This window comes from Vulpes lagopus, chromosome 18 (assembly GCF_018345385.1).
Source record: "Vulpes lagopus strain Blue_001 chromosome 18, ASM1834538v1, whole genome shotgun sequence".
Lineage (NCBI taxonomy): Eukaryota > Metazoa > Chordata > Mammalia > Carnivora > Canidae > Vulpes > Vulpes lagopus.
The window spans coordinates 5,066,262-5,087,609 of NC_054841.1; the positions used below are offsets into that span (position 1 = coordinate 5,066,262).

The window sequence follows — 21,348 nt, forward strand, 5'->3', positions numbered from 1 at the left end:
TCCTCCCTCCCCTGGAGGCGGCCACAAAGCCAGTGGATTTAGGAAATTGAGTTGAGTTACGGTCCCGTTATATGTTAGGGCCGCTGGGAGGGGGCAGACAGCAGCGCTCCCCCTTCTGAAGTGGGGGCTGCAGGATGGAGAGGCAGGGAGGCTGCGTGCCCTACACCCCCCGCCCAGCCCCCTGAAAACTATTGTCATTGCTGTTGACCCGGCTGCAAAGCCATAAATTTCCACCCTCCGCCCAGCAGTCATCAATCTGCCGCAGGGTTTTACATGGTAGGAGGCACAAAAGGTGGGGAGAGGGTTGGGGGCGGGCAGCCGACCAGATGTCTCCTGGGATCCCGAAACTGCATCTCATTTCTGCCAGGCCAAGCAAATCCAGCGTATCAATCTGCTTCCTTGGGGGTGGGGGGCTGGGGGATTGGGCATTTCGTCTGCAGGAGATAGGACACGGGGAAAACACGTCTCAGCGCGCTGGGCTTCTTGGCCCCATCCTTTTATTTCTTTGATTCCTGCTCCGCAGACGGATCGCACCCACAGGGCAGGAGCGGTGTGTTGCGCCGCTGTTCCCATTGTGCCCGCACGGGTCTGTGGGTCTGTTACTATGACCGGCTTTGTTTGGGCAGCGACACAATGAGCTACGGGGAGAGACTGGGAGCTGTGGGCTCTTCCTCGTCCCCCCACCCAGAACCTGTCATTCCCTTCTCCCTGGAAGGCAGAGGTCGGGTGCCTGAGTGTGTCATGTCTCCGAGCTTACCCTCCACCTCCCCCCCCACCCAAGGCCAGCATGTCCATCTTTAAGGAGAAAAATCCAAACTGAAGAAAAGGAGGTCTTTCTTTAAAAGAGAGGGAGAGAGAGACCAGAGCAGCATCACCAAGTTTGTGACGCGTGCAGACAGTCCGCTGGCCCCGCTCCCTCCGCCAGGTGCCCCCGCCAGGTGCCCCCGCGAGAACGGGCCTCGAGGGCCGGCAGCCGCGTCTGTGGCTGGGTCTGTGTTGGGGTAATTAAAGGCAGATGATTATATTAACCCAGTCACCAAGCCAGCGTGGCGTAGAGAGATGAGTGGCACCAGCGTTGATATTCCCCTCCAGAAATTGTCCTTTCCCAGCGCATTAGGAATGTGCTCTTGGGTTGAGTCTTGGGGGCTTTTTTTTTTTCCTGCATTTTTAAATAATCGATCACGTCCCCCAATCTTCTTAAAGAATAGCGAAGGACCCCCTGCCCCCGGATAAGAGCAACTTCGGTTCGTGCAGGGACACGTGAGCCTTTGCAAGCTCCGCTGGAGCGTGTGCGTGGCCCAGACGCCCTAAGAGCCCGCAGCTTGAGAGATGGGATTTTAAAGTCGACTTTTCAGAGCTCCAGTCTGGGAGGCCTGACCTTATTTCTCCCTCTGAAGAGTTGGAGAGGCCGGGGTTTCAAGGCGGCCTTGGTGTGCTGCCTTCTTTAGGAGGCGAATTGCTGCTCATTTGTCAGGCAAAACAGATGTGGCGAGGAGACAACATCTATTTTCATAATTCGAAACAAATCTGGTGAGCCGCCTTCCTTTTCAGTGGGGCCCGCTCATGCAGAAAGCCCCACTCCCGGCAGCATTTAGCAGAAATATTTATAGTTCGTCAGTTGAACTTTCTTTCCTCCAGGATGAGTTCGTTTCTGCTGGCGGCTGGGACTGGGACCGTGGGCTCTCCATAGATGATGGGCGCTCTTGCAAGGATGTGTGTTTTGTTTTGTTTTTTAATTTTAAACAAGGAGAAGTCGGGGGCCCCAGCCAGTCAGAGCACCTTGTGCTTCACCTCATCGGTGGGTCCTCTCGTCTTCCGAGTGCGGGGGGCTGTTGGCTGAGGCGTTCTGTTTCCCATCATTTGTCAGGGGGGCAGTTGGTGGTTGGACTTAGAGACAGACATTCCACACCCCCACCCCCACCCCCCCAGGGCAAGCAGCTGGCTCCCCTGATGCTCCAAGAAGACCCAGGACCTGGGTCCCTAGTCGGTGGGGAGCTTGTGCTTTGGTTTGCAAGGAAATTTGGGAGTCATCCCCCCTCCCCCATTTTAGGGATGAGAACACCGAGGCTGGGAGAAAAGCAGCTTGCCTGAAGCCACGTGGTGACTTGATGGTGGAGGTGGGGCCCTGCCTCCAAGGCAGGGCCCAGAAATGACTCGACCTGTCCAGATTCTGCTCGAGCCTTCATCCCCAAGCACAGCTGTCGTAATCTCTAGCTCATGGTAGCTGCATAAACAGGGATATGGGTCCTGCATGGGGAAGAGCCATTACCTGTTCATCACTCAGATAGCAGAGCTCCTGTTTTCCTACTGGAGGAGCTGGGGGCACTGGAGATGCTTGCGCTCCCGGAGCTCAGACCCTAGTGGGGAACAGACAGAGGATGTGGTTGCAGATGCTGGTGATGCCAGGGAGGAGGAGGAGAGACAGGGTCAGTTCAGTGAGCCAGGGGGTGCATGTAATGCAGGGGGTCATGATCCCAAAGGTCCTCGAGGGCTGACACATGCCCAAGACGGGGGCAGAGAATCTCGGGGAGGGGATTTGAGAGGGACGCAGCTCCTCTCGCTGTGGTCCTGGAGGAGGGGCTGCCCAGGCTTCAGTCCCCTGGTCTATAAAACAGCAATTGAGTGCACAGTGTGGAAGTTTCTGGAACAGACACAAGTGGCACCATTTTGCAAGATGCTACCATTGGGAAACTGGGGTACTCAGTTGTTGGAGATCTTCCTGTACGATTTCTTATGACGTATGTAAATCTAGTTATCTGAGAATAAAATTTCTTTGGAAAAAAAAAAAAAAAGGTGTGGGCAGCCCGAGTGGCTCTGGTTTAGCGCCGCCTTCAGCCCAGGGCATGATCCTGGAGACCCGGGATCGAGTCCCATGTCAGGCTCCCTGCATGGAGCCTGCTTCTCCCTCTGCCTGTATCTCTGTCTCTCTGTCTCTCTCTGTCTCATGAATAAATAATTTTTTTTTTTTTAAAAAGGTGAAAGGTCTGGGAGGGCCTTTTTGCTTCTCGTTGCTGGGACCACCTGGGAGCAGATTGTATCCTTGTCATTGTGGCTCAGGATGGGAAGACCCTGGACCACCTCTCTCATTTTCACCTGCAGATTATGAGTGGGGGTCCAGGGGATCAGGGCCCTTTATTGCCCTGGCAGGAAGGAGGCCCATGCTGGGGTCCAGGTGCCCTCATGGTCTTGGGCAGGTTGCTGGTTTGTGTGTGGGGGGCATGGGGGATCCCCATGGCAGCGAGGACTTCTGGAGGCTACAGTGTCTCGTTATCCCCTGTGGTTGTTCACCTCGAATGGATGGAGTGTGTCCCACTGGCCCATGAGCGGGTGAACGTGGTGGGGGCTCCCGGGCGCAGGGCTGTGGGGAAGCCTTGTAGCTGGAGAGCCGGCGGTGAAGATAGCCCTGCAGAGTTCCCCAGCCGGTCAGGGGGCACATCTTTGTCATTCAGAGGCCCCCAAGCTCCAGGCCTCCCGTGGGCTTGAGAGAACGGGCTCTCAGATGGTGACCACCCTTTGCACAGAAGGCGGAAGCTGGAGGTTGTCGCAAAGCCTGGTTTTCTTACGGGTGGACACTCCCATTTCAGAAATCCTTCCCCCCTCTTTTCTCATTGACCTGAACCCCACAGATGCTTGGCTTCCTTCTCCTGCCTCCAGAGACAGGCCTGTAAACAGCGGCTGCTGTTCCTGCCCACTCGCTCGTACTCTCTTCATACGCGTTCGTTAAGCACCTACTGTGTGCCTGGCGCAGGCGATGCTTCTGTGATCAGGCTGGCTGTGGCGGCTCCGGCCCTCGGAAATGTACAGTCGGTGTCTTTCCCCGAATTCTGTGCTTTCAAATCCAGTTTTTAGACTGAGTTGTTTTATTTTTCTTCAAACCGATCATGTGTGACTTAAGTCTTTGCTGCTGTCTCCGTACAGGGGCCTAATTAGGACTCTCTTGGTGCCTGGCGGCGCTTCTTGGGCAGCTACTGTGCACCAGGCACTGTGCTTTTTGGGGTCGCCTGCTGCCTACTTCATCCACGGCTCCTCGGCCTCAGCACTGTCGACATCTGGGCGGGATCATTCTTGCCCGTGGGGTGTCCCAGGCACTGTGGGGTGTTTAACAGCATCCCTGGTCCCACTAGATGCCAGGAGGACCCCTTCCAGCTGGAATGACCACAGACATCTCCGGGTGCTGCCAGATGTCCCTGGTGGGCAAAAATGTCCCCAGTAAGAACCATGGCTCTAACCTGGAGGGTCTGCCCTTGAGGTAGCTGAGCGGGTGCAGGGAGGCCTGGTGTCTCTTTGTCTGTCAAATGCAGGTGATGACAGGAGTCCCCACAGTGGCTGGTTGGGAGCCTTGAATGATGAACACACCAGAAGCTCTTCTTGGAGCCCCGTGGAGCCCAGCAGCTGAAACCCTCCCCGCCGGCCTGTCTGATGGGCAGGAGTCATTCAGTCCACTCATCTGTCCGGGCTCCTGGGCTTTACGGTGGGCGAGAGCCTGGCTCCACGCTGCCTGCTAGAACCACCTTGCGATGACGGGCAGCCCCTGGCGCTCAGCCTCTGTGGTGGTGCCTCCTGCCGACCCTGACCGCGCACACCACTGTGGCCGGCCTGTGCCCCGAAGACCGGGAGGCCGGCGCCGGCTCCCCGCTTTGCCAGGGTGACTTTCTCTTCTCCGGTCCACCCTTCCTGCATGCGACCCACGCTGGGGCTCTCCCATCCAGGAGGCTTGTTCCTTCCCCTCGGCGCATTCAGGCTTCCAGGCGGGGGTCGGGGGCTGAGGTGGGGGTGTCTCTGAACCCCTCCAGGTGCCAACTGTCCAGCCTCTTCGTCTCTTGCACCATAATCAGTAAAATATTAGGCTCCAGCATTTGTTTTTACATCTGGGACGTCGGCTAAGAGTTTACTTGGACAAGCGGTTTGCCTGCTAAAGGAGTGAAAGCCCGACAGAGGTGCAGGTCGTGGATGCACCCCTGCAAGACATTGACTCGGTCTGTTGGACGTGGGGGACGCGGGGCTCTCATGACACCTCTGACACGTGGCCTCGCTTGCACCATCGCGTTGGAGAGTGGTACCTGAATCGTCTTCAAACTCGCATTTTCCATGCTGCCTCTGCGCACACAGCCAGCACCCGGGGGTCTTGCGTGCGTCTGCCAGGCCCCCAGCAGCTCACCCCTCATCAGACCCGCATTCCATCTGTGTTTCTTGTCCTTGAAGGTGACACACGTTCCCACCTCGGGGCATTTGCACAGGTCAGCCATTCAGCCCGGCAGCGTCTTCCCCCAGCTGTCCTCACCTGTCAGGTCTCAGGCAGGTGGTCCTGACGCCCATCCAAGGGACCGTCCTTCCCAAGCACTCGGCTCACCACCCTCCTGTGTTCTCTGCGTAGCGTGGGGAGCTGTGGGTGCTCATTTGCATGGTTGCCGGCCCGGCTTTGGGTCCCCCCAGGTGGCGGGAGCCCCGTGGGGCCAGAGGTTGGCTTCTGCTGAGCTAGCACAGGGCTGACCTGGCCTCGTCTCATGTGGAGGGACCCACGTTCCTTGCAGGACCAGCTGCAGCCTCAGTTCAGGGTTCCTGAGCAGACAGGTGAGCGTCTTTGGAAGGAGGACACTCAGGTGTCTTCAGAGATGCCCATGTCATTCGAAGGTCCCTGTGGCTGGGCCTGAGTCATGGTCCCTGCAGCAGTCACAGTCGCTGGCCGTACGGTGACACTTTACCATGATACTTTACCTCAGGGACACCAGTGACCTGCTGAGACCTTGTATTGGGGACATTTGATCGTTTGGGGGTGCAGTGATACTTTACGTTGGGGGAACCCAAGCTGCTGTCCCTGCCTTGGGAGAGAAGCCAGCACTTCCTTGCCCTTTGCTAGGGGGAAGCCGCTAGCAGCCGGCACCTAGAGGTTACTTAAATTCTTCTTTCTTCATTTCTAAATTTTAAATGGCATGTTTCAAACGTAATCCTCAAACCTGGGAGCCAGACCTGCAAGTTGAAAGATGACAGCCGAGAGATGGTTTCATTTGGCTGGCTGCAGCAGCCAGATGGCAGATGCTGTGAGCGGGAGAGGGGAGGCGGCTTCTGTTTCGGCTCCTGCCCCCCACCCCCCCCCCCCCGCCGCCGCCCCACTGCAGCAGAGCACCCTCCTAGTGCCAGGCCTGGGCCGCGCCCCGGGGATCATCACTTGGGGCTGCCGGCCTTGCCCTCTGCCAGGGCGACCCAACGCTACAGCCCCAAGGGACAGGACGCCCCCATACTTTTCCCTTTTAAAAAAAGAACTTTTTTTGTTTTGATACAATTATAGATTTGCAGCATTTGCAAGAAATAATAGAGAGCTCGTGTCCACGGCACACAGCCTCCCCCGGTGGTGATGACTTACGCCGCTATAGTACAGTGCCACAGCCCGCAGACCAACATTTGGTACAACCCATCGACCTCCCTCAGATGTCCCCAGCTGACGTGCGCACATCGGAGCGAGTGTGTATTTGTGGGTACATGTGTGCGTGTGCTTGCCTGCGTTCAGCTCTGCGCAGTTTTATCACATGTGGAGGTTTGTGCAAGCCCCCCCCACTGTCCAGACACGAAACAGTCCCATCAGGAGGACCCCCTCGCCCCTCCCTTTGTGGCCACATCCACCTCCCACCCGCTGCTTCTGCAACCCCTGGTGGCAACCTGTCGTCTGTTTGTCTCTATGATTTTGTGACTTTGAAAGTGTTACATAAATGGAGCCATACAGCATGCGACCTTTCTTCACTCGATTCTCTGACGATGCATCCAGGTGGTTTTGTGTACCAACAGTTGGCTCCTTTTCCTTGCAAATAGCCTTCTGGGAGGTGGACGCACCATGGTGAGTTTAAGCATTCACCTGTTGAAGAGCACCTGGGGTGCCTCCAGGTTGGGGCTGTGAACAGTCATGCACTGATCTTCGTGCAAAAGTGAGTCTTCATTTCTCTGGGATCGAAGCCCAGGAGTGCAGCCAGGTCATCCGGTGGTTGTGTGTTTAGTTTTGTGAAAGATCCTTCCCTTTCCATCAACTCCCCTGTGTCCTCCGGCCTCGGGGGAGAGCTGCGAGACTCCTGCAGGACAGCGTTGGACATGAATGCCTTCCTGCTTCAGGGGGTCACTGTGGGCCGTGCCCTGTGCCAGGCCGGCATTAGCCACCAGGGATGCGGTGAGACCAGGGTCGGCAGGGGCCTTCTCATGGGCTCCCTTGCTGGTGAGTTGAAATCGCCAACAGATAGACAGATGCTTTAATAAAGGAGATAGGCACTCCTAGCCGCCGACCCTCACACAGTGCTTCCCTTCGAGCCACGGGCTCTCTGGGTATCTTGCGATCCTCCAACAGGCCGGTGACGTGGGGCTGTCCTTCGCCCCGCGGTGCAGATAAAGAAGCAGAGGCACAGAGAGCCAGAACAAGACGAGCCAGGAAAATCCAGGCCTTTGTCAGTACACTGTGTTGCCCCTCGTGGCCGACACAGGCCATCAGGGGATGCAGAGGTCAGAGGTGCAGCGTATTTGGGATGGGGCAGCTGGGAGGCCTCCCTGACGTGGTAATGTGGAAGGCTGTGCGAAGATCCTGGGACAAGACCACATGTGCAAAGGTCCTGGGGTGGGAACAGGGAAGACGCCAGTATGGCTGGAGTGTGGTGAACGAGGGAAGGAGGTGGGAGGTACAGAGAAGAGGTTGAGCAGGCCTCGTAGGGTTTTAATCTGAGCGTGAGTCAGTGATTCAATCCATGTTTTTAAAAATTGTTCTGGCTGCTGGGTGCAGAATAGACTGGGGAGGGGAGTCCACGTGCCATGGAGGAAGCGGGGAAATGAGGAGGACATGTAGGCAAACGCTTTGGTCTTGAGGGATGACTCCTGGGTGTCCCCCAGAGCTGCCCTACGAGGGCAGGACCCCAGCCAGCCACCCCCCTTGGGTGTCTGGGCTCCTACGTACATGTGTCCCCCAGTGGATTTCTCTTGTTGTTTCTCCTCTCCCTGTCTCCACACTAGCTGTCATCATGCAAATTGAATTTACATGCTCAGTGTCAGCCACTCCAGATCATTTAATAAACGAGCACTGACATCTTTGTACCCCTCATGCCCTGCCCGGTCAGGTGAGTCGCCTGCTTTTTAATCGAATGATGGCCCCCATTTGTGAGGCCCTTGCTGGGTGCTGGCCAGCGCTGAGAGAACTAGTGGACCTCTCCTAGCTCAGCTAATCCCAGCTGTCCTGGGCCGCTACACATTACTGATCCATCTTTGTGACGGGGAAACTAAGGAAAGTGGGCCAAGTGACTGCTTGAGGTCACATGTACAGGATGTGGCCGCGTCTGGATTTGAATCCAGAGCCGGGTGCCTGGCCTCCCACGGCCTTGCCACGTCCCCATCTCGGAGTGCAGAAAAGGAGCACCTCCCTGAGCTCCTCCTTCAGAGAGCAGTTGCTCAGGACCTCGGTCTTCCCAGCCATTGGGGTTTTCTGCTTCTAGAAGATGCTGTTTCAAAAGGAAACGCTACTGACGGCTGAGATAGCCTTGCCTGTGGGGCGGGGACCGGAAGAGGCGTCTGGGAGGCTTGTAACTGCCCGCTGGGAATGTGTTTTGACTGTCGTCTGAAAAAGAGTAAGAGCTCGTTCAGAGTCACGGGGAAAGATTCAGCAGATTTAGACCACGGTCAGCCTCTCTCTCTCCCTATCTCTCTGTCTCTGTCTCTTGTGCACACACACACACACACACGCACAGGCAGGAAACACCCAGAAACAGAGACAACATCCTGAGACACAAGCACACAGATGATCATAGGTGGGAGGCAGACACACAGACACCCCCAGACACCCAGACTCCCGGACCCTCGGGCAGAAGCAGGGACTGACTTTCTTTCTGTCTCACCTGCTTGGGGCAGGGGACGGGGTGGCGCTGCAGGGGTGATGTCACTCCCCACCTGAGCGCCTCCCAGGCTCAGGCCCTGCCCAGCCAGGTGGTCCATGCAGTGGCCCACTGTCTGCGGGTCCAGCCTTGTTTCCTCAAACCTCCCCTGCGAGGCTTCAAAACAATTTGGCGTCAAGGAATGCCTTGTCCCGTGCCAGGGTCCCTCCTGCAACCAGCAAGTTAGTGACCTTCCAAGGCCAGCCTGGCTTCTGCTGGTCTCAGGCCTCTGCCGTCTTGCTGCCCCTTCTCAGAGATGACCAGATGCCGGAGGGAGTGAAGGGCGGCGGGGCTGCCAGGAGGTGGCGGTTTGAGGTTGTGGCTGTCGTACTGACTCTTGTTGGCTCCAACAGGGGAAGAGTAGTTAGGACACCAGGCTTCAGTGTCCCGGGCCCTGTCACACAAACCTGTACGCACTGGGCATGTGGCTCTGCCTCTCCCAGCCTCAGATCCCTCATCCTTAAAATAGGAGGACATAGGACCAGGGCCACCCCGGAGAGCCTCGGGAAGGGGCAGGAAGCACAGCAGGTGTGTGCCCTCCTGGCAGGCCTTCACTTAGAAGGGCTTTCTGGGTCTGCGTCCATCTGTCCCACATACAAATCCAGCCAGGTTTCGGGGAGCACAGAATCAAATTGTTCTGCCGCAGAAAGGACACATCACAGTGGGATTTGAGGTGCCTGCGGCCCTGGAGAACCTCGGCTCCAGGTGGCCCTGGCACATGGTGGGGGCCGGAGAGTGTGTGCTGCTCGAGTGAACGAATGGGAGAAGCCCCTGCTGTCGTGCCTGGAGACCGAGGCCCGGCTGCGGGCCGTCCTGTCCTGAGGGGGGTGCATGTGGGACTGTGTCTCCCTCCCTAGGTCCTTACCCCCACCTTGGACAGGCACCTGCACAACTGGTGGCTGAATTCCCTGCACTCGGCTCCTCTAGGTGGTCAAGGTGTCCTAGTCAGCCAGAGTCGCTCTAACAAAATAGCCATAGTCCAGGGGCCTAAAGAACAGAAATTTCTTCTCTTTCTGTTCTGAAGGCTCAAAGTCCAAGTTCAAGGGGTCAGCAAGTTCAGTTGATGGGGAGAGCGCTCTTCCTGGTGGGCGGGTGACCGCCTCCCCCGTGTGAGTGGGAGGGAGAGGAGCTGAGCTCTCCGCTGTCTCTTCATTTTTTTTTTTTTTTTTAAGATTCTATTTATTTATGAGAGACACAGAGTGAGAGATAGAGAAAGAAGCAGAGACACAGGCAGAGGGAGAAGCAGGCTCCATGCAGGGAGCCCAACACGGGACTCGATCCCAGGACCCCAGGATCACGCTCTGGGTCAAAGGCAGGCGCCAAACCGCTGAGCCACCCAGGGGTCGCCTCCGCTGTCTCTTATGAGGACACTAATCCTATAAGCCCAGGGCCCCACCTTTACGACTCCCGGTAAACTTCCTTATGTCCTGAGAGACCCACCTCCAAATACAGGGAGTGAAAGCGTGGACATAAGGTTGGGGGGAGACATCCGGTCCGTGGCCCAAGGAGGCCCCCTTCTGACCCAGGGGATTTGGGGAGGCCGCTGAGCCCCGCCCGCTCCGCAGGCTCTTGGGTTAGGAACAGCCCCCGCGGCAGCTGTCTCCTGCAGGGTTCACCGGGAGCCTGGCACCACCGGGGCCCGTATTCCGGGGAATTCAACCCCCAGGTTGGTTCCAGGAATGAGCCCCATATGGCGGTGAGGGGGCTGAAGGGGGAGGAAAGGGCCCAGAGACTCTGTGTGTGGTGTCTAGGTCCACACCCGGGCTACCCGGCTCCTTGGTGTGTGGCCTCTAGTTTCTTTGCTGCCTGAGAACTGCGGTGGCCCGGACGCCAGGGAGAGAAGCCAGTCAAGGGGACGCTCTGTCCTCGGAGCCAGAGTCCCGCGTGACCGTGGCCTGGGCTTGCGGCATCGTCGTAGGATGTGGAAGTCGCCCTGGGCCGGCCAGGCCTGGGCTTGACCTTGGCCAGCAGGCCACCTCCCTGCCCAGGCCCCGGGTCAGCGCGGAGGCTGCGTCCGACGGGGCCCCCGGCACGCGGCCGGAGTGACTGAAGAGCCGGTGACAAGTGGCTAAATACGCACCCGCATTGCGGCTCCCGGTTTTGTCCGAGAGGCTCGGAGAGGGAGCCTGGGCTCACTTCTGGGCTCACTTCCCCTCTCCTGGGGCTGCCGTCCCGGCTCCCGTCGGGAAACACCAGGCTCTTGAAAATTGGTAATTGAGAGAAACATCTGCTGGTTTTCAAGGAGCACACGGTGCCTCCCAAGTGGCGAGGGCAGGCGTGAGTGGCATTGTCAGCCTCTCGGCAACACACGCCCACAAGCACACACGTGCCTGAATTGTTGTTGTGTGTGAAGGTTTTAAGAATTAGAACGGTCAACGTTTGCCATAAAAATGCCAACAATATACGGACACAGAGAGTAAAACAAACAAACAAACAAACAAAACGCATAGTCTCCCTCCTCCAGAAGTAGTCCTGTTGACAGTTTGATGATTATCCTCATTTTTGCAATGAAAATGGGTCCGCATTATATGTGCTGTTCCAGTTTCGTTATTCCTGCTCGAGAATAACTGTGAACATCCCTCCAACATCAGACCTAGACCAGTAGTCCTCAGCCAGGGGTGCTCTGCCTCCCACCCCCCACCCCCAGGGGACATCGGGTGATGTCTGGAGACATTTTTAGTTGTGACAACCTAGAGGTGATGGTGTGACTGGCATCCAGCGGGTGCGGGCCAGGGTTGCTCCGATGCCCAGAACGGCCCCCACGGCAGAGAATTATCCAGCTCAAGACGTCAGTAATGCCAAGGTTGAGAAACCTTCTGGTCGATTGAGGTGTATTTTGAATGGCCCCATTGGATTCCATAATGTGATGTACCAGGGTTTGTTTAGGGGGATTTAGGCGCTCTCTGATTATTTACCTTTTTAAAAAAAAAAATACCCTGCAGAGATCGCCTCATATATATGCTTTCAGGGCTTCTGTGAATGTTTCCGTTGGACTCGATCCTGGAAGTTAAAATTGCTGGGTTGCAGGGTAGCTCGCATTTTTAATTTTGATGGGTATTGCCAAAATGCCCTCCGAGAAGATTATGGCCAGCAGCACAACCCCCGGCAGACAGACTCACTCACCCGTGCGACCCACTCCCCATTTGTTTCCTGTTCTCCTCAATTAACAAGACGCGTTTGATTTATTTTAAATAACTTTCCCTGGCACCTCCAACATGTCCAGTGGCAGAAACGGTCTCTCCCCGTGAACCCACTCCATTCTGCCAATAACTCTCGAACGGTGATTGATATTTTGCTGACAGTGGGTGTTTAAAGATGTTCGATGTCAGTGACAACAGAAAAAAAAAATCTCATTAGTTCTTTCCATTTGGTTAATAGCAAAGAAAGATAAAAGGCACGGCTTTGTCTTTTCTGAGTGAAGGAGCCGCGGGTCAGGAGGTTCTGCTGTCCCTGGGGTTCTCAGCTCACGTCCTGTTCCCATGCTCTCAGCCCTGGGCTCGCCCGTTGGGCAGCTGCAGCCTCTCCGAGGCCACCCCAAAAAGGTGACGCAGGGATGCGTGGGGCGAAGCCCCAGAAACGGGTGAAGTTCCGCACAGTTCTGCTGCTTTGAGCAGCAGAAGCACTTTGTCCCCTCACCTGGGTGATCCTTCACAAACTAGGACAAGATGCCTTCCCAGTGAAAAGGAGACGTACCCACAGCGGGGTATGTGGACGGAACTGGTGGCCACTCCAGGGACCAGTGTCCTTTTGGCACGTGTATTGTTGAGACAAGAGATGGTCCAGGCTCACACCATTCCCTCGGCCTGGAGGCTACTTCCGGCCTTCCCCCACCCGGCTAACTGGCTCTCTCCCTCCCTGGTCATATGTGCACCTGCACACACTTCCCTGCCGGGCATGTCCCCCTGCCATCACCCCCACCCCCACCAGGGTCCGGAACACGCAGCTGTCCCCCACCGACTCTCACCTTCTGGCTGCCCTCTGGCCAACTGTGTCTCAGGATGGGCTTGCAGGGCTCAGCTCTAGACTCCCCCCTCGCCCCCTCTGTGGGTCCTTCCCAGGGTCACCATGCCAGTCCGTTTCATTTTGCAGGTGGCCTGCTGGTCCCCGGTCTGTGCAGACACAGATAGTCACCCATAGGTGTGCATCCCAAAAGTCACTTTTATTTTAAAGATTCACACAGAGAGCATACAAGCAGGGGGAGCGGCAGGCAGAAGGGGAGAGGGACAAGCAGACCCTCCCACTGAGCAGGGAGCCTGACTTGATCCCAGGACCCTGAGATCATGACCTGAACCCAAGGCAGACGCTTGACTGACTGAGGCACCCAGGGACTCTGATTTACTTTTATTTTAAAATATCTATGTTTCTCATCTTTTAAACAAAAACAGACTTGTCCTAGCTGGTGGCTTCTCCTCTTTCTCTCATCCGGGCGTCTTTGGTGCCAATACATACAGATGTGCTGGCTGTGGCTTCCTGGGTTGTGTCGGCCCCTCTGGGGTGGTTCCCGGTGATTTTTTGCCCTTCTGTGCAAACCTGCAGTGGGCCTTCTTGACACGCATCTGTGCACACGAGAACAAACGTGATCATCTATTCAGCATATTCCTTGTGTGTGCTATCATGGGAATGTGCCGGGGACATAGGAGAAGCAGAGTCACCTCCGGTGCCACTGACCTTCTAGTAGGGAGAGGCAGGAAGTAAATGGTTAGACAGGTCACAAATAGCATTCCAGAGGAGTGCTTTGGGGAAAGGAAAGCAGGCACAGGACATAGGGTCCTGGGGCTTGGGGCAGAGCACCCTTCCCCTGAGGAAGGGACATTGCAACAGAGGCTGAAAGGTAAGGGAGGCGGCCGACATGTGCACAGGGGGAAAGATCATCCCAGGCAGAAGGGAGGGCACATGCAAAGGCCCTGAGGTGGGGCTGTGCTTGGTCCTTTTACAGAACCCGTGATTACAGCCCTGTGAGTGCGACAGAGAGTCCCAGCAGAAATGCACGTGGAGATCCATGCCCAGAAGCTGACATGCCAGGTCAAGTGTTCGCACTTGAAAGTTTTGAGAGCTTGTGAGTTTGACTCTACGGAAGTGTTTCCAGTTTGTACCGTCCAGGAGCTACAGCGCTGGTGGCTGGGGGAATGGGGGTGGGGGACACCCGGGGGGACACTCACCTGGTTGACCCACAGCCGCTATGGATTCAGGGTGCCCCAGGCCAGGTGTGTGTGAGGAGACGGGGCAGGCACTGCCCTCGGCCTGCAGGTCCTGGTCCCAGGGATTCCCTCCTGGCTCCAAATTAGCTGAGGTGATTCTCCCTGCAGCCATGGGAAGGAGGGACGAGGCTACCCCTCTCTTTATCTCTGAGTGATAGGCCTAGGGTCACAGTATGTGGCAAGGCTGGTACTCGAACCCAGGGGCCTTTGGGTCAAACATGTTCTTAACGTGTACCCTGGGATTTTACCGTGACCGGCAGGGCAGGGAGCCTCAGTCCTCACCCCCTCGCTAGCCAGCATGTGACTTTTTTCTTGAGGCCACCAGACAACACCAGACAGTATCGCAGGGCTTACATGTTCAGGTAGCGGGTGCCAGACACCCAACCGCGTGCTTGGCACAGAGTAGGCACTTAGTAAGCGGTTCGGTCTGTTTTTAAAAATGAGAATACTGGCCTAGATTTGCTGCCCACCTCTCAAACCTCAAAAGAAAGACAGATTCATTTTTTTTTCTTTTCCCTATAAATGGTCTTACCCTAAGAAATAAATGTACCGTTGGGGGTGTTTGAAACGGCACCAGGAGTGATCAGAAAGTTATTCCTTTGACGTCTGGTTCAATTTTATTTGACATCCTAGGTGGGGAGGGAGCTGGGTTCTTATTCAAATGCAGGGTGGGGGAGGGGGGGCCGTAATGATGTGGCTGGAACCCCAGGCAGGCCGGGGCTCTGCTGAATGACAATGAAGCCCGCCCCAGTGGGTCTCATCCAGGCAGGTCTAACAAGATTAGATTTTCATAAATTTCAGACAGTGCCAATTCCTAATTCCTTGGTGTGCGGCCGGGAGGCCAGACAGGGCCGCCTGCATGGGCTGCTTGTTAACCAGGAAGCAAACTGGCTGCCCCTCCGCTGGGAGCAGACACAAGGGGGGCGGGCGGCGGGGGGTCGTCTGGTCTGGAAACCTCCTGGGGGCTGGCGGGAGCCAGGTGGACTCTGGCCCAGCTCTCCAGCTGAGGAAAGAGAAATGAGCTCCAGCACCCAACTGCTACTCCGATGATTAATCGAAAACTTAGTGACAGTCACACTCCCTTACGAGTACCTGTACGGGGACGCGTGTGGTTCTCACGCATTGTGAGAATGCAGAGGGAAGTCGCGTGTCCGCCCAGGTCCGCCCGGGCCCCTCCCCAGGCCGGCTGGGAAGTGGCTGAGCCGGGCTTTGCGCCCAGGCTCCAGAGCTTCCATCCGGTCGAGGCTCTGTCGCCGAGAACAGGGGGGCCACAGCCTTGGATGCCAGACAGTCGCGTCTTTACCTTCACTAACCGGATCGGGAACGAGGACCGCAGAGGCCTCAGCAACCCCCGCCCCGTGGTCGCAGGTGGAAACCACGGATCTCGTATCCCCTTGAAATCCTCCAGGTCCTATTTCACACCTTCCTATGCCCGAGCCACAAGAACAACTCCGACCGTTCTTGCCGTGTCACGCATCTGGTTGAGAGTTCGGGAACGGGTGTTGATGCCATGGGCTTCCTCTTTCAGCCTCGATTGTATTTCATTTTAATTTAACTTTAATTGAGTCTTAATTGAAAACCCATATTGTGTGAGAGGGCGTCCCGGCCTCCCCAGTTGCTGGGGTTCCACCACAGGGAGGAGGAGAACCCGGCTCGGCCTGGGCCCAGGACTGCGCTCCGACTCGGCTGCTGGCCTGTGGCTCGGCTGATGCTCCCTCCCCGCCGGGGGCTGTTGTGGGAATTAGAGGGGGAGTCCCGTCCTGCCCTGGCCCCCCCCGCTTGGCGCGCAGGTAGCGGCAGAAGAGATGGGAGCCGTTAGGATCTCTGCTCCGTGCCCAGAGCTCCGCCGAGTGCCTGGGGTGGCCTTCCTGACCCTCCTGTGATATTTCTCCACTTTAGGGGCAGGGGAAGGGGAAGTGGGTACCACCTGCCACAAATCCTGCCCACAGGGACCCCGTGGCAGGTGATGCTCCCGGCAGTCCTGACCCAGCCTGGTGACCAGTTCCATTCCACGCGAGCCCTTTGCTGGAACCCGGGCTGTTCCTGACCTGGAGCCGCGGTGCTGGTGCTCAGGCCCGCCGGGTGTGGTTAGCTGGCTGAGCCTGGCCCAGAAAGCACGGGCCTCGGCGTTGTGTGGCCTCTGGCCAGCCATCTCCTCTGTCAGCCTCACTTTTCCTGGGCCGTAGAGCAGGTGTGGGCCGTGGGCATGTTGGCATCTGCTTTACAGAAGGACGGTGAGGATCCACTGAGGCGATGCCCATGAGCGTGCGGGACGCACCTGGCATTTAGGGGGCGGTGGGCGCACGCTGCCTCCCCAGTGTCAGGCGGGCTGGGAGAGGACCCGCGATGGGCGTGCAAACATCTCAAAGTGACTGTGTCCGTCTCTGGAGGAGAAGACAAAAGGGAGGGTCAGGCCACTCCGAGGAGGCAGACGAGCCTGTTAATTTGAAATTATTCACCAGGAAAGAAGACGCTAAATTAAATTAGAGTGACCTTACTTTGCATGTGGAAGATGGGCTTGGCCACCCCCGAGAGCCTGCTGCATCTATCACCCACCCCAAGGGGGAAATTAGGAAGAAAAATGGCAAAGCCGCTCCCCCGCCTTCCCCACGGCGAGCAGACCCGGCACCCGGAACAAAGTGTTCTTCTCCCGGAGGCTCCTGTTGTAGCCAGGCCCTTGGAGCAGGAGCAGGAGCAGGAGCAGGACAGGCACCCCGAGTCCCTCGTGACCTTGAGTCTGGCTGCCACCCAGGGTGACCACGTTGGACACACCTGACTCCAAACCCCCGACCCCTGGGCAGAGGCCAGTCGGGCACGCCAGCCCCAGGCAAACAGCGTTTCTAGAGCATCAGCCTGATTGAGGGGTGTCGGTGACATGTGAGACATGGTGACAGGGGAGCCCCCTGTGTCCTGCCCCCTCTGAGCTCCAACGTTTGCTTCATGTCCGCCACGCCAGGTTGTAACTGGGGCTCCCGGAGGTCTGCGTGCCCGGGGTCACACAGCTTGTAGCTGGCAGATGCAGGGAGGCAGCACCAGCCTTCCTCGCAGGTGCTCGGGACGTGGGGAGGGGACACTAAGGATTGCTTTAAGTGCTTTATTGCACTAAGGATTTAGTGCAGCAAGACCCTCAGGGAGGCTCTGGGCCGAAGTCCCGGCCCTGCTCTCTCTAGGCGCGTGGGCTGGTGCCTTCTCCCTGCACCTCAGTGTGCTCATCTGCAAAATGGCAGAGTAGGCGGCCCCCACCTCCTAGACTCGGGGGAGGCGGCGGGTTCCGCATGGATGTCTTCGCTGCTGGGATCATAGTAACGGCTCCAGGGGCTGTTGACCAGCCCGCCCACCCCTCTTGCTCAGTCCCACTCCGTCTGTGAGCAGGCCTTGGCTGTGACTCCTCTGGTCACGGGAGACTTGATGGCAGGGAAGGGGGAGGGCAGGCAGTGGTAGGACCCGTTCTGCGTGCACCGTGCTGGGCACCTGGCCTATGTCCGGGTGCAGGGGCATCTGTCGGAGTGAAGAAACAGGCAGCATCAGGGTGGCCCCATATCTGCCCTTAGCAGCTGAGCGACTTGGGCCCGTCTCATGGCTGGAAACCCGCAGGCCACCCTCCCTGCAGGCTTGGGCCGCCCAGTGCTTTTAAAACTCTTGCATGTGTTGCCAGTGAAAGGCCAGCGAGCTTCACGGGTGGTTTCTGGGTTCTGGAGAGATCGGGAGGTGTGACGGCACAGGGCCGGCTGCCTCAGGCAGCTGAGATTCCAAGGAGTCGTGCCTATCCAGGGGTAGGGAGCTCATGCTCAGTTCACAATCCTGCCTGGGCCCAGGAGAGAGGAGTCAGGGGGTGCACAGGCTCGAGCCGCCCGCCGGGGCCCAGCAGTCAGCACCAGCCTGTAGAAGGAAGGCAGCCCCCCTCAGCTCTGTTCCCGTGGCGGGGGGCGGGGGGGGAGCGCTGTGGATGCACCTGCCGTCTGCCGCCTCTCTAGCAGGTGCTTTCCTGGCACATTTCCTGGAGAAGGTGTGTTCGGCCCCCAAAGGTGTATTCTTCTGGAAGCAGCCCCCTGAATGAGAGCACACGGAGGTGCTGTCGGCAGGACCACAACGCCCTCGTCCCATGGCCGAGGCCAGAACACCCAGAGGTGTGCTCTGCCTTGTGGGTTGGTGTGAACCAGCTGCTGGCCGGAGGCTTCTCCTGGACCCTCAGCACCTCCACCCACCCATGCCGGGGTCTGGCCGGGCCTGGCCTGGAGTATCCAGCACGGCCCACTTAACCCTCTCTTGGTCGGCGTAGGGGCTTGGGCTTCCCTTGTTTTGCCGTCCTGGAGTGCTGGGAGCCCCCCAGTAATCGTGGTCGCTGAGGGAGTGCTCCCGAGTGCCGAGCACGTCATCCACACGCAGCTCTGCCACCAGGTGCCCTCTGCCTCCTTTCCCGTGGGGAGGCTGGGGGGGGCCCCGGCAGTGAGGTCCAGGGTCACACGGAGCTGGCCCAGGAACCCTCGGGGGCCTCCCTCCTCTTCTGGTCCTACACCCAGGCCTTGGGCTTCCCAAGTGCAGCCCAGACATCAGTCGTAGCGTCTCTTCCTCTGAGAAGTTCTCCCTCCCGTCACCCGTGTGGATTTCCTGGGTCCTGGCCGTCCCGGGTTGTGGCCCAGGGCCCGGGGTGGTCACAGTAGTGCTTTTAGGATGCCGTGCTCATTTCTGGGGGTGAAATGTGCTCTCCTGCCCCGTTGGTCCGGCCTGGTGGGGTCAGGAGAGCGGTGGAGAGCTTGTCACACCCGCTGGGGCCTCTTCCGCTGCCCCCTTGCCGTCCTGCCACAGCTGCTGTCTTGCTGCCCCACCCGGCCAGGGACAAGGACAAAGACAGCCGGTCGTGCAACTCCTTCCTCCAGGCACCTCCTTCCTCCAGGCACCTCCTTCCTCCGGGCTGGTGTGGGCAGGGCCCCCAGACAGCAGCCGGAGGGGGCAGAGGGGAACCCACCGCCCTGGTCCCGGTTGGGGTGAAGAGTGCACAGGGCCGGGGAGGGGAATCATAGGCCCCTCTGAGGAGGGAGGGCGTGGGGGTTGCACAAAGCAAGCCTGTGTGTCCCCTGAATGGGCGGCTTTATCCTGGGCCCTAACAGGCAGGGCCGGGCCCTGGGGAGTCAGACCAGGCCGCCAAGGCCCCGGAGCAAACTGTCTGGGGAGGCAGGAGGTGTGGCCACGGTCCCTGGGTCTGAGGCCTAATGCAGGCCTTGCTGCCCGCCCTCCTGGCAGGAAGGTGAGGGTGTCCCTCCCGTGGGTCCAGGCTTGGTGATCCGTCTCCTGCTGGACAGGGCCCAGCCCTCTCAGCACTCACGAAGTCTCACCGAAGTTCCCTGCCGGTTCGTCCGCCCTCCAGGGCCCTCCAGGGCAAGGTGGGTCGCACTCCCACCTGGGAACCAGAGCCAAGGCCTAGGCTCCAGGTTGAATTCCTGGGTGCAGAGGAGGGCGGCCAGCACATGGCTGACTGGGAGGAGCTGGCACGTAGGGCCCTTGGGCTGAGAGTCTGTCACTCGACCTCTGGACCTTGCTCTCCTGGCCGGTGAGATAGAAAGATGAAAGGGCCCGAATGTACGCTCAGCCCTGAACAGCGATTCTCAGCCCTGGCGCTGTGGACCTGTCACTGCCTGTCGTGGGGCATCCCCCGCGCTGTAGCAGCCCCCACCCAGTAGATGCCCGAGGGCCCCCAGGCGCGACAGCCGCCAGTGTGCCCAGAAGTCGTCCCATGTCGCCCGGTGGGCAGGCTCACCCGACTTCATAAGAGCCGTAGGTATTAGAGGCGTAATCCGTAAACACCGGTCCAGCCGGGCACACCGAACGTGGCACGAGAGGGCGGGCATCCTGGGGCGCTGGTGTGCCGGGATGGGGTGGCCAGGGCTTCGGAGAGGAAGTTGAAGTGTGTGTGTTGGGGGGTTCGGTGTGGAGAAGCTTCCACCGTTTTGCGAACAGTAATCTTCCCACCTAGGATGCGTTGCTTTCCTGCTGGAAGCTATAGGGAAACTGAGGCAGGAAAGGCTGGCTTTCGCCCGGGTGGAGTTTGGGTGGTCCAGCGTGAGGGCCCAGAGCCCTTGAGGCCACACCACATGCAGCCTGTTGCTCCCCCCACCCCACCCCTCCAGCCCTGGTCTCTTGGAGGAGGAAGTGCTGAATCCGTGACCTTGAGCTTGAACCTGTGCCCCCGGGAGCCCTCAGCTAATTGCTCCTTAGCAGCAGGAGGTGGGGGGCGTTGCCCCCACCGTGGGCAGCCGTGGGCTGGGCGAGGCCGGTGGGGCCGGGCCCCAGTGCTGCCGGCCACTGCCCCGTCTGCCCCGTCACCCCCCGGGTCCCCAGCGGCCCTGGGTGCTGGCACCTCGCCCGTGGCTGGGGGCTCTGCTGGCACCGGCCGCGGCCAGCTGCCGAGCCGCCTCGACACGGACCCGCTCGAGTCAGCAGAAACCGCCCCGGCTCTGGCAGGATCAAAATAACCTTCTTCCTTTTCCAGCACTTGAGGGTTTTTCCGCCTTCGAGGGGAAAAACAAAACAACATCAAAAAAAAAAAAAAAAGAAAGAAAGAAAAGAAAAGAGAATGGCAGCATCTGCAGGCACCCAGAATGTGGTTTTTCTGAGGCTTCTCTCCTGAGAGCTGGGGGCCGGGGCGGGGGGGGCATCCTCACACATTCCTATCCTGTTGGGGGGTGCGGTGTGTTCGTGATAAATATGTTGGGGGGTATCTGTGGTGTTTATGTTTGTGTGTTATCTGTGTTTATTTGTATTTGGGGGAAGGTGTGTATGTGTGTGAGTATTGGGGTGTGAATGTGGGGGTATGAATGTTGGGGTGTGTGTCTGTGGTAAGTGAATGTGTGTGAGCATTGGAGTGTGAGTGTTGGGTGTGTGAGCATTGGGGTGTGTGTCGTGTGGGTGTTGGGGTGTGAGTATTGGGGTGTGTGAGTGTTAGGGTGTGTTGGGTGTGTGAACGTTAGGATGTGTGTCTGTGATGAGTGTTGGGGTGTGAGTGTTGGGGTGTGAGCGTTAGGGTGTGTGTCTGTGGTGAGTGTTGGGGTATGTGAGCATTGGGGTGTGTGAGTGTTGGGGTGTGGGAGTGTGAGTGTTGGGTGTGTGAACGTTGGGCTGTGTGTATGTGTGAGCGTCAAGGTATGACTGTTGAGGTGTGAGTGTTGGAGTTTGTGTCTTGATGAGTGTTGAGGTGTGAGTATTGGGTTGTATGAGTGTTGGGGTGTGAGTGTTGGAGTTTGTATCTTGATGAGTGTTGGGGT

At 58.0% G+C, this 21,348-nt stretch overlaps 1 protein-coding gene across 7 annotated transcripts in view; it reads left to right on the forward strand.

The window, feature by feature from the left end:
• PMEPA1 (prostate transmembrane protein, androgen induced 1) overlaps positions 1-21,348 on the forward strand; it is a 52,680-nt gene that overhangs the window by 24,082 nt on the left and 7,250 nt on the right. For 2 of the 7 annotated variants that reach the window (XM_041732655.1, XM_041732657.1), the window contains exon 1: positions 19,652-19,861. The exons of 2 other annotated variants lie outside the window; for them this stretch is intronic. In XM_041732655.1, coding sequence (XP_041588589.1) covers positions 19,768-19,861 — 94 coding nt within the window. In that variant the 5' untranslated portion in view covers positions 19,652-19,767. Of the gene's footprint in view, positions 1-13,667; positions 13,723-13,870; positions 13,948-19,651; positions 19,862-21,348 lie in introns of those variants that run through there. 3 more of the 7 variants (XM_041732660.1, XM_041732658.1, XM_041732659.1) reach the window with 3 other exon arrangements.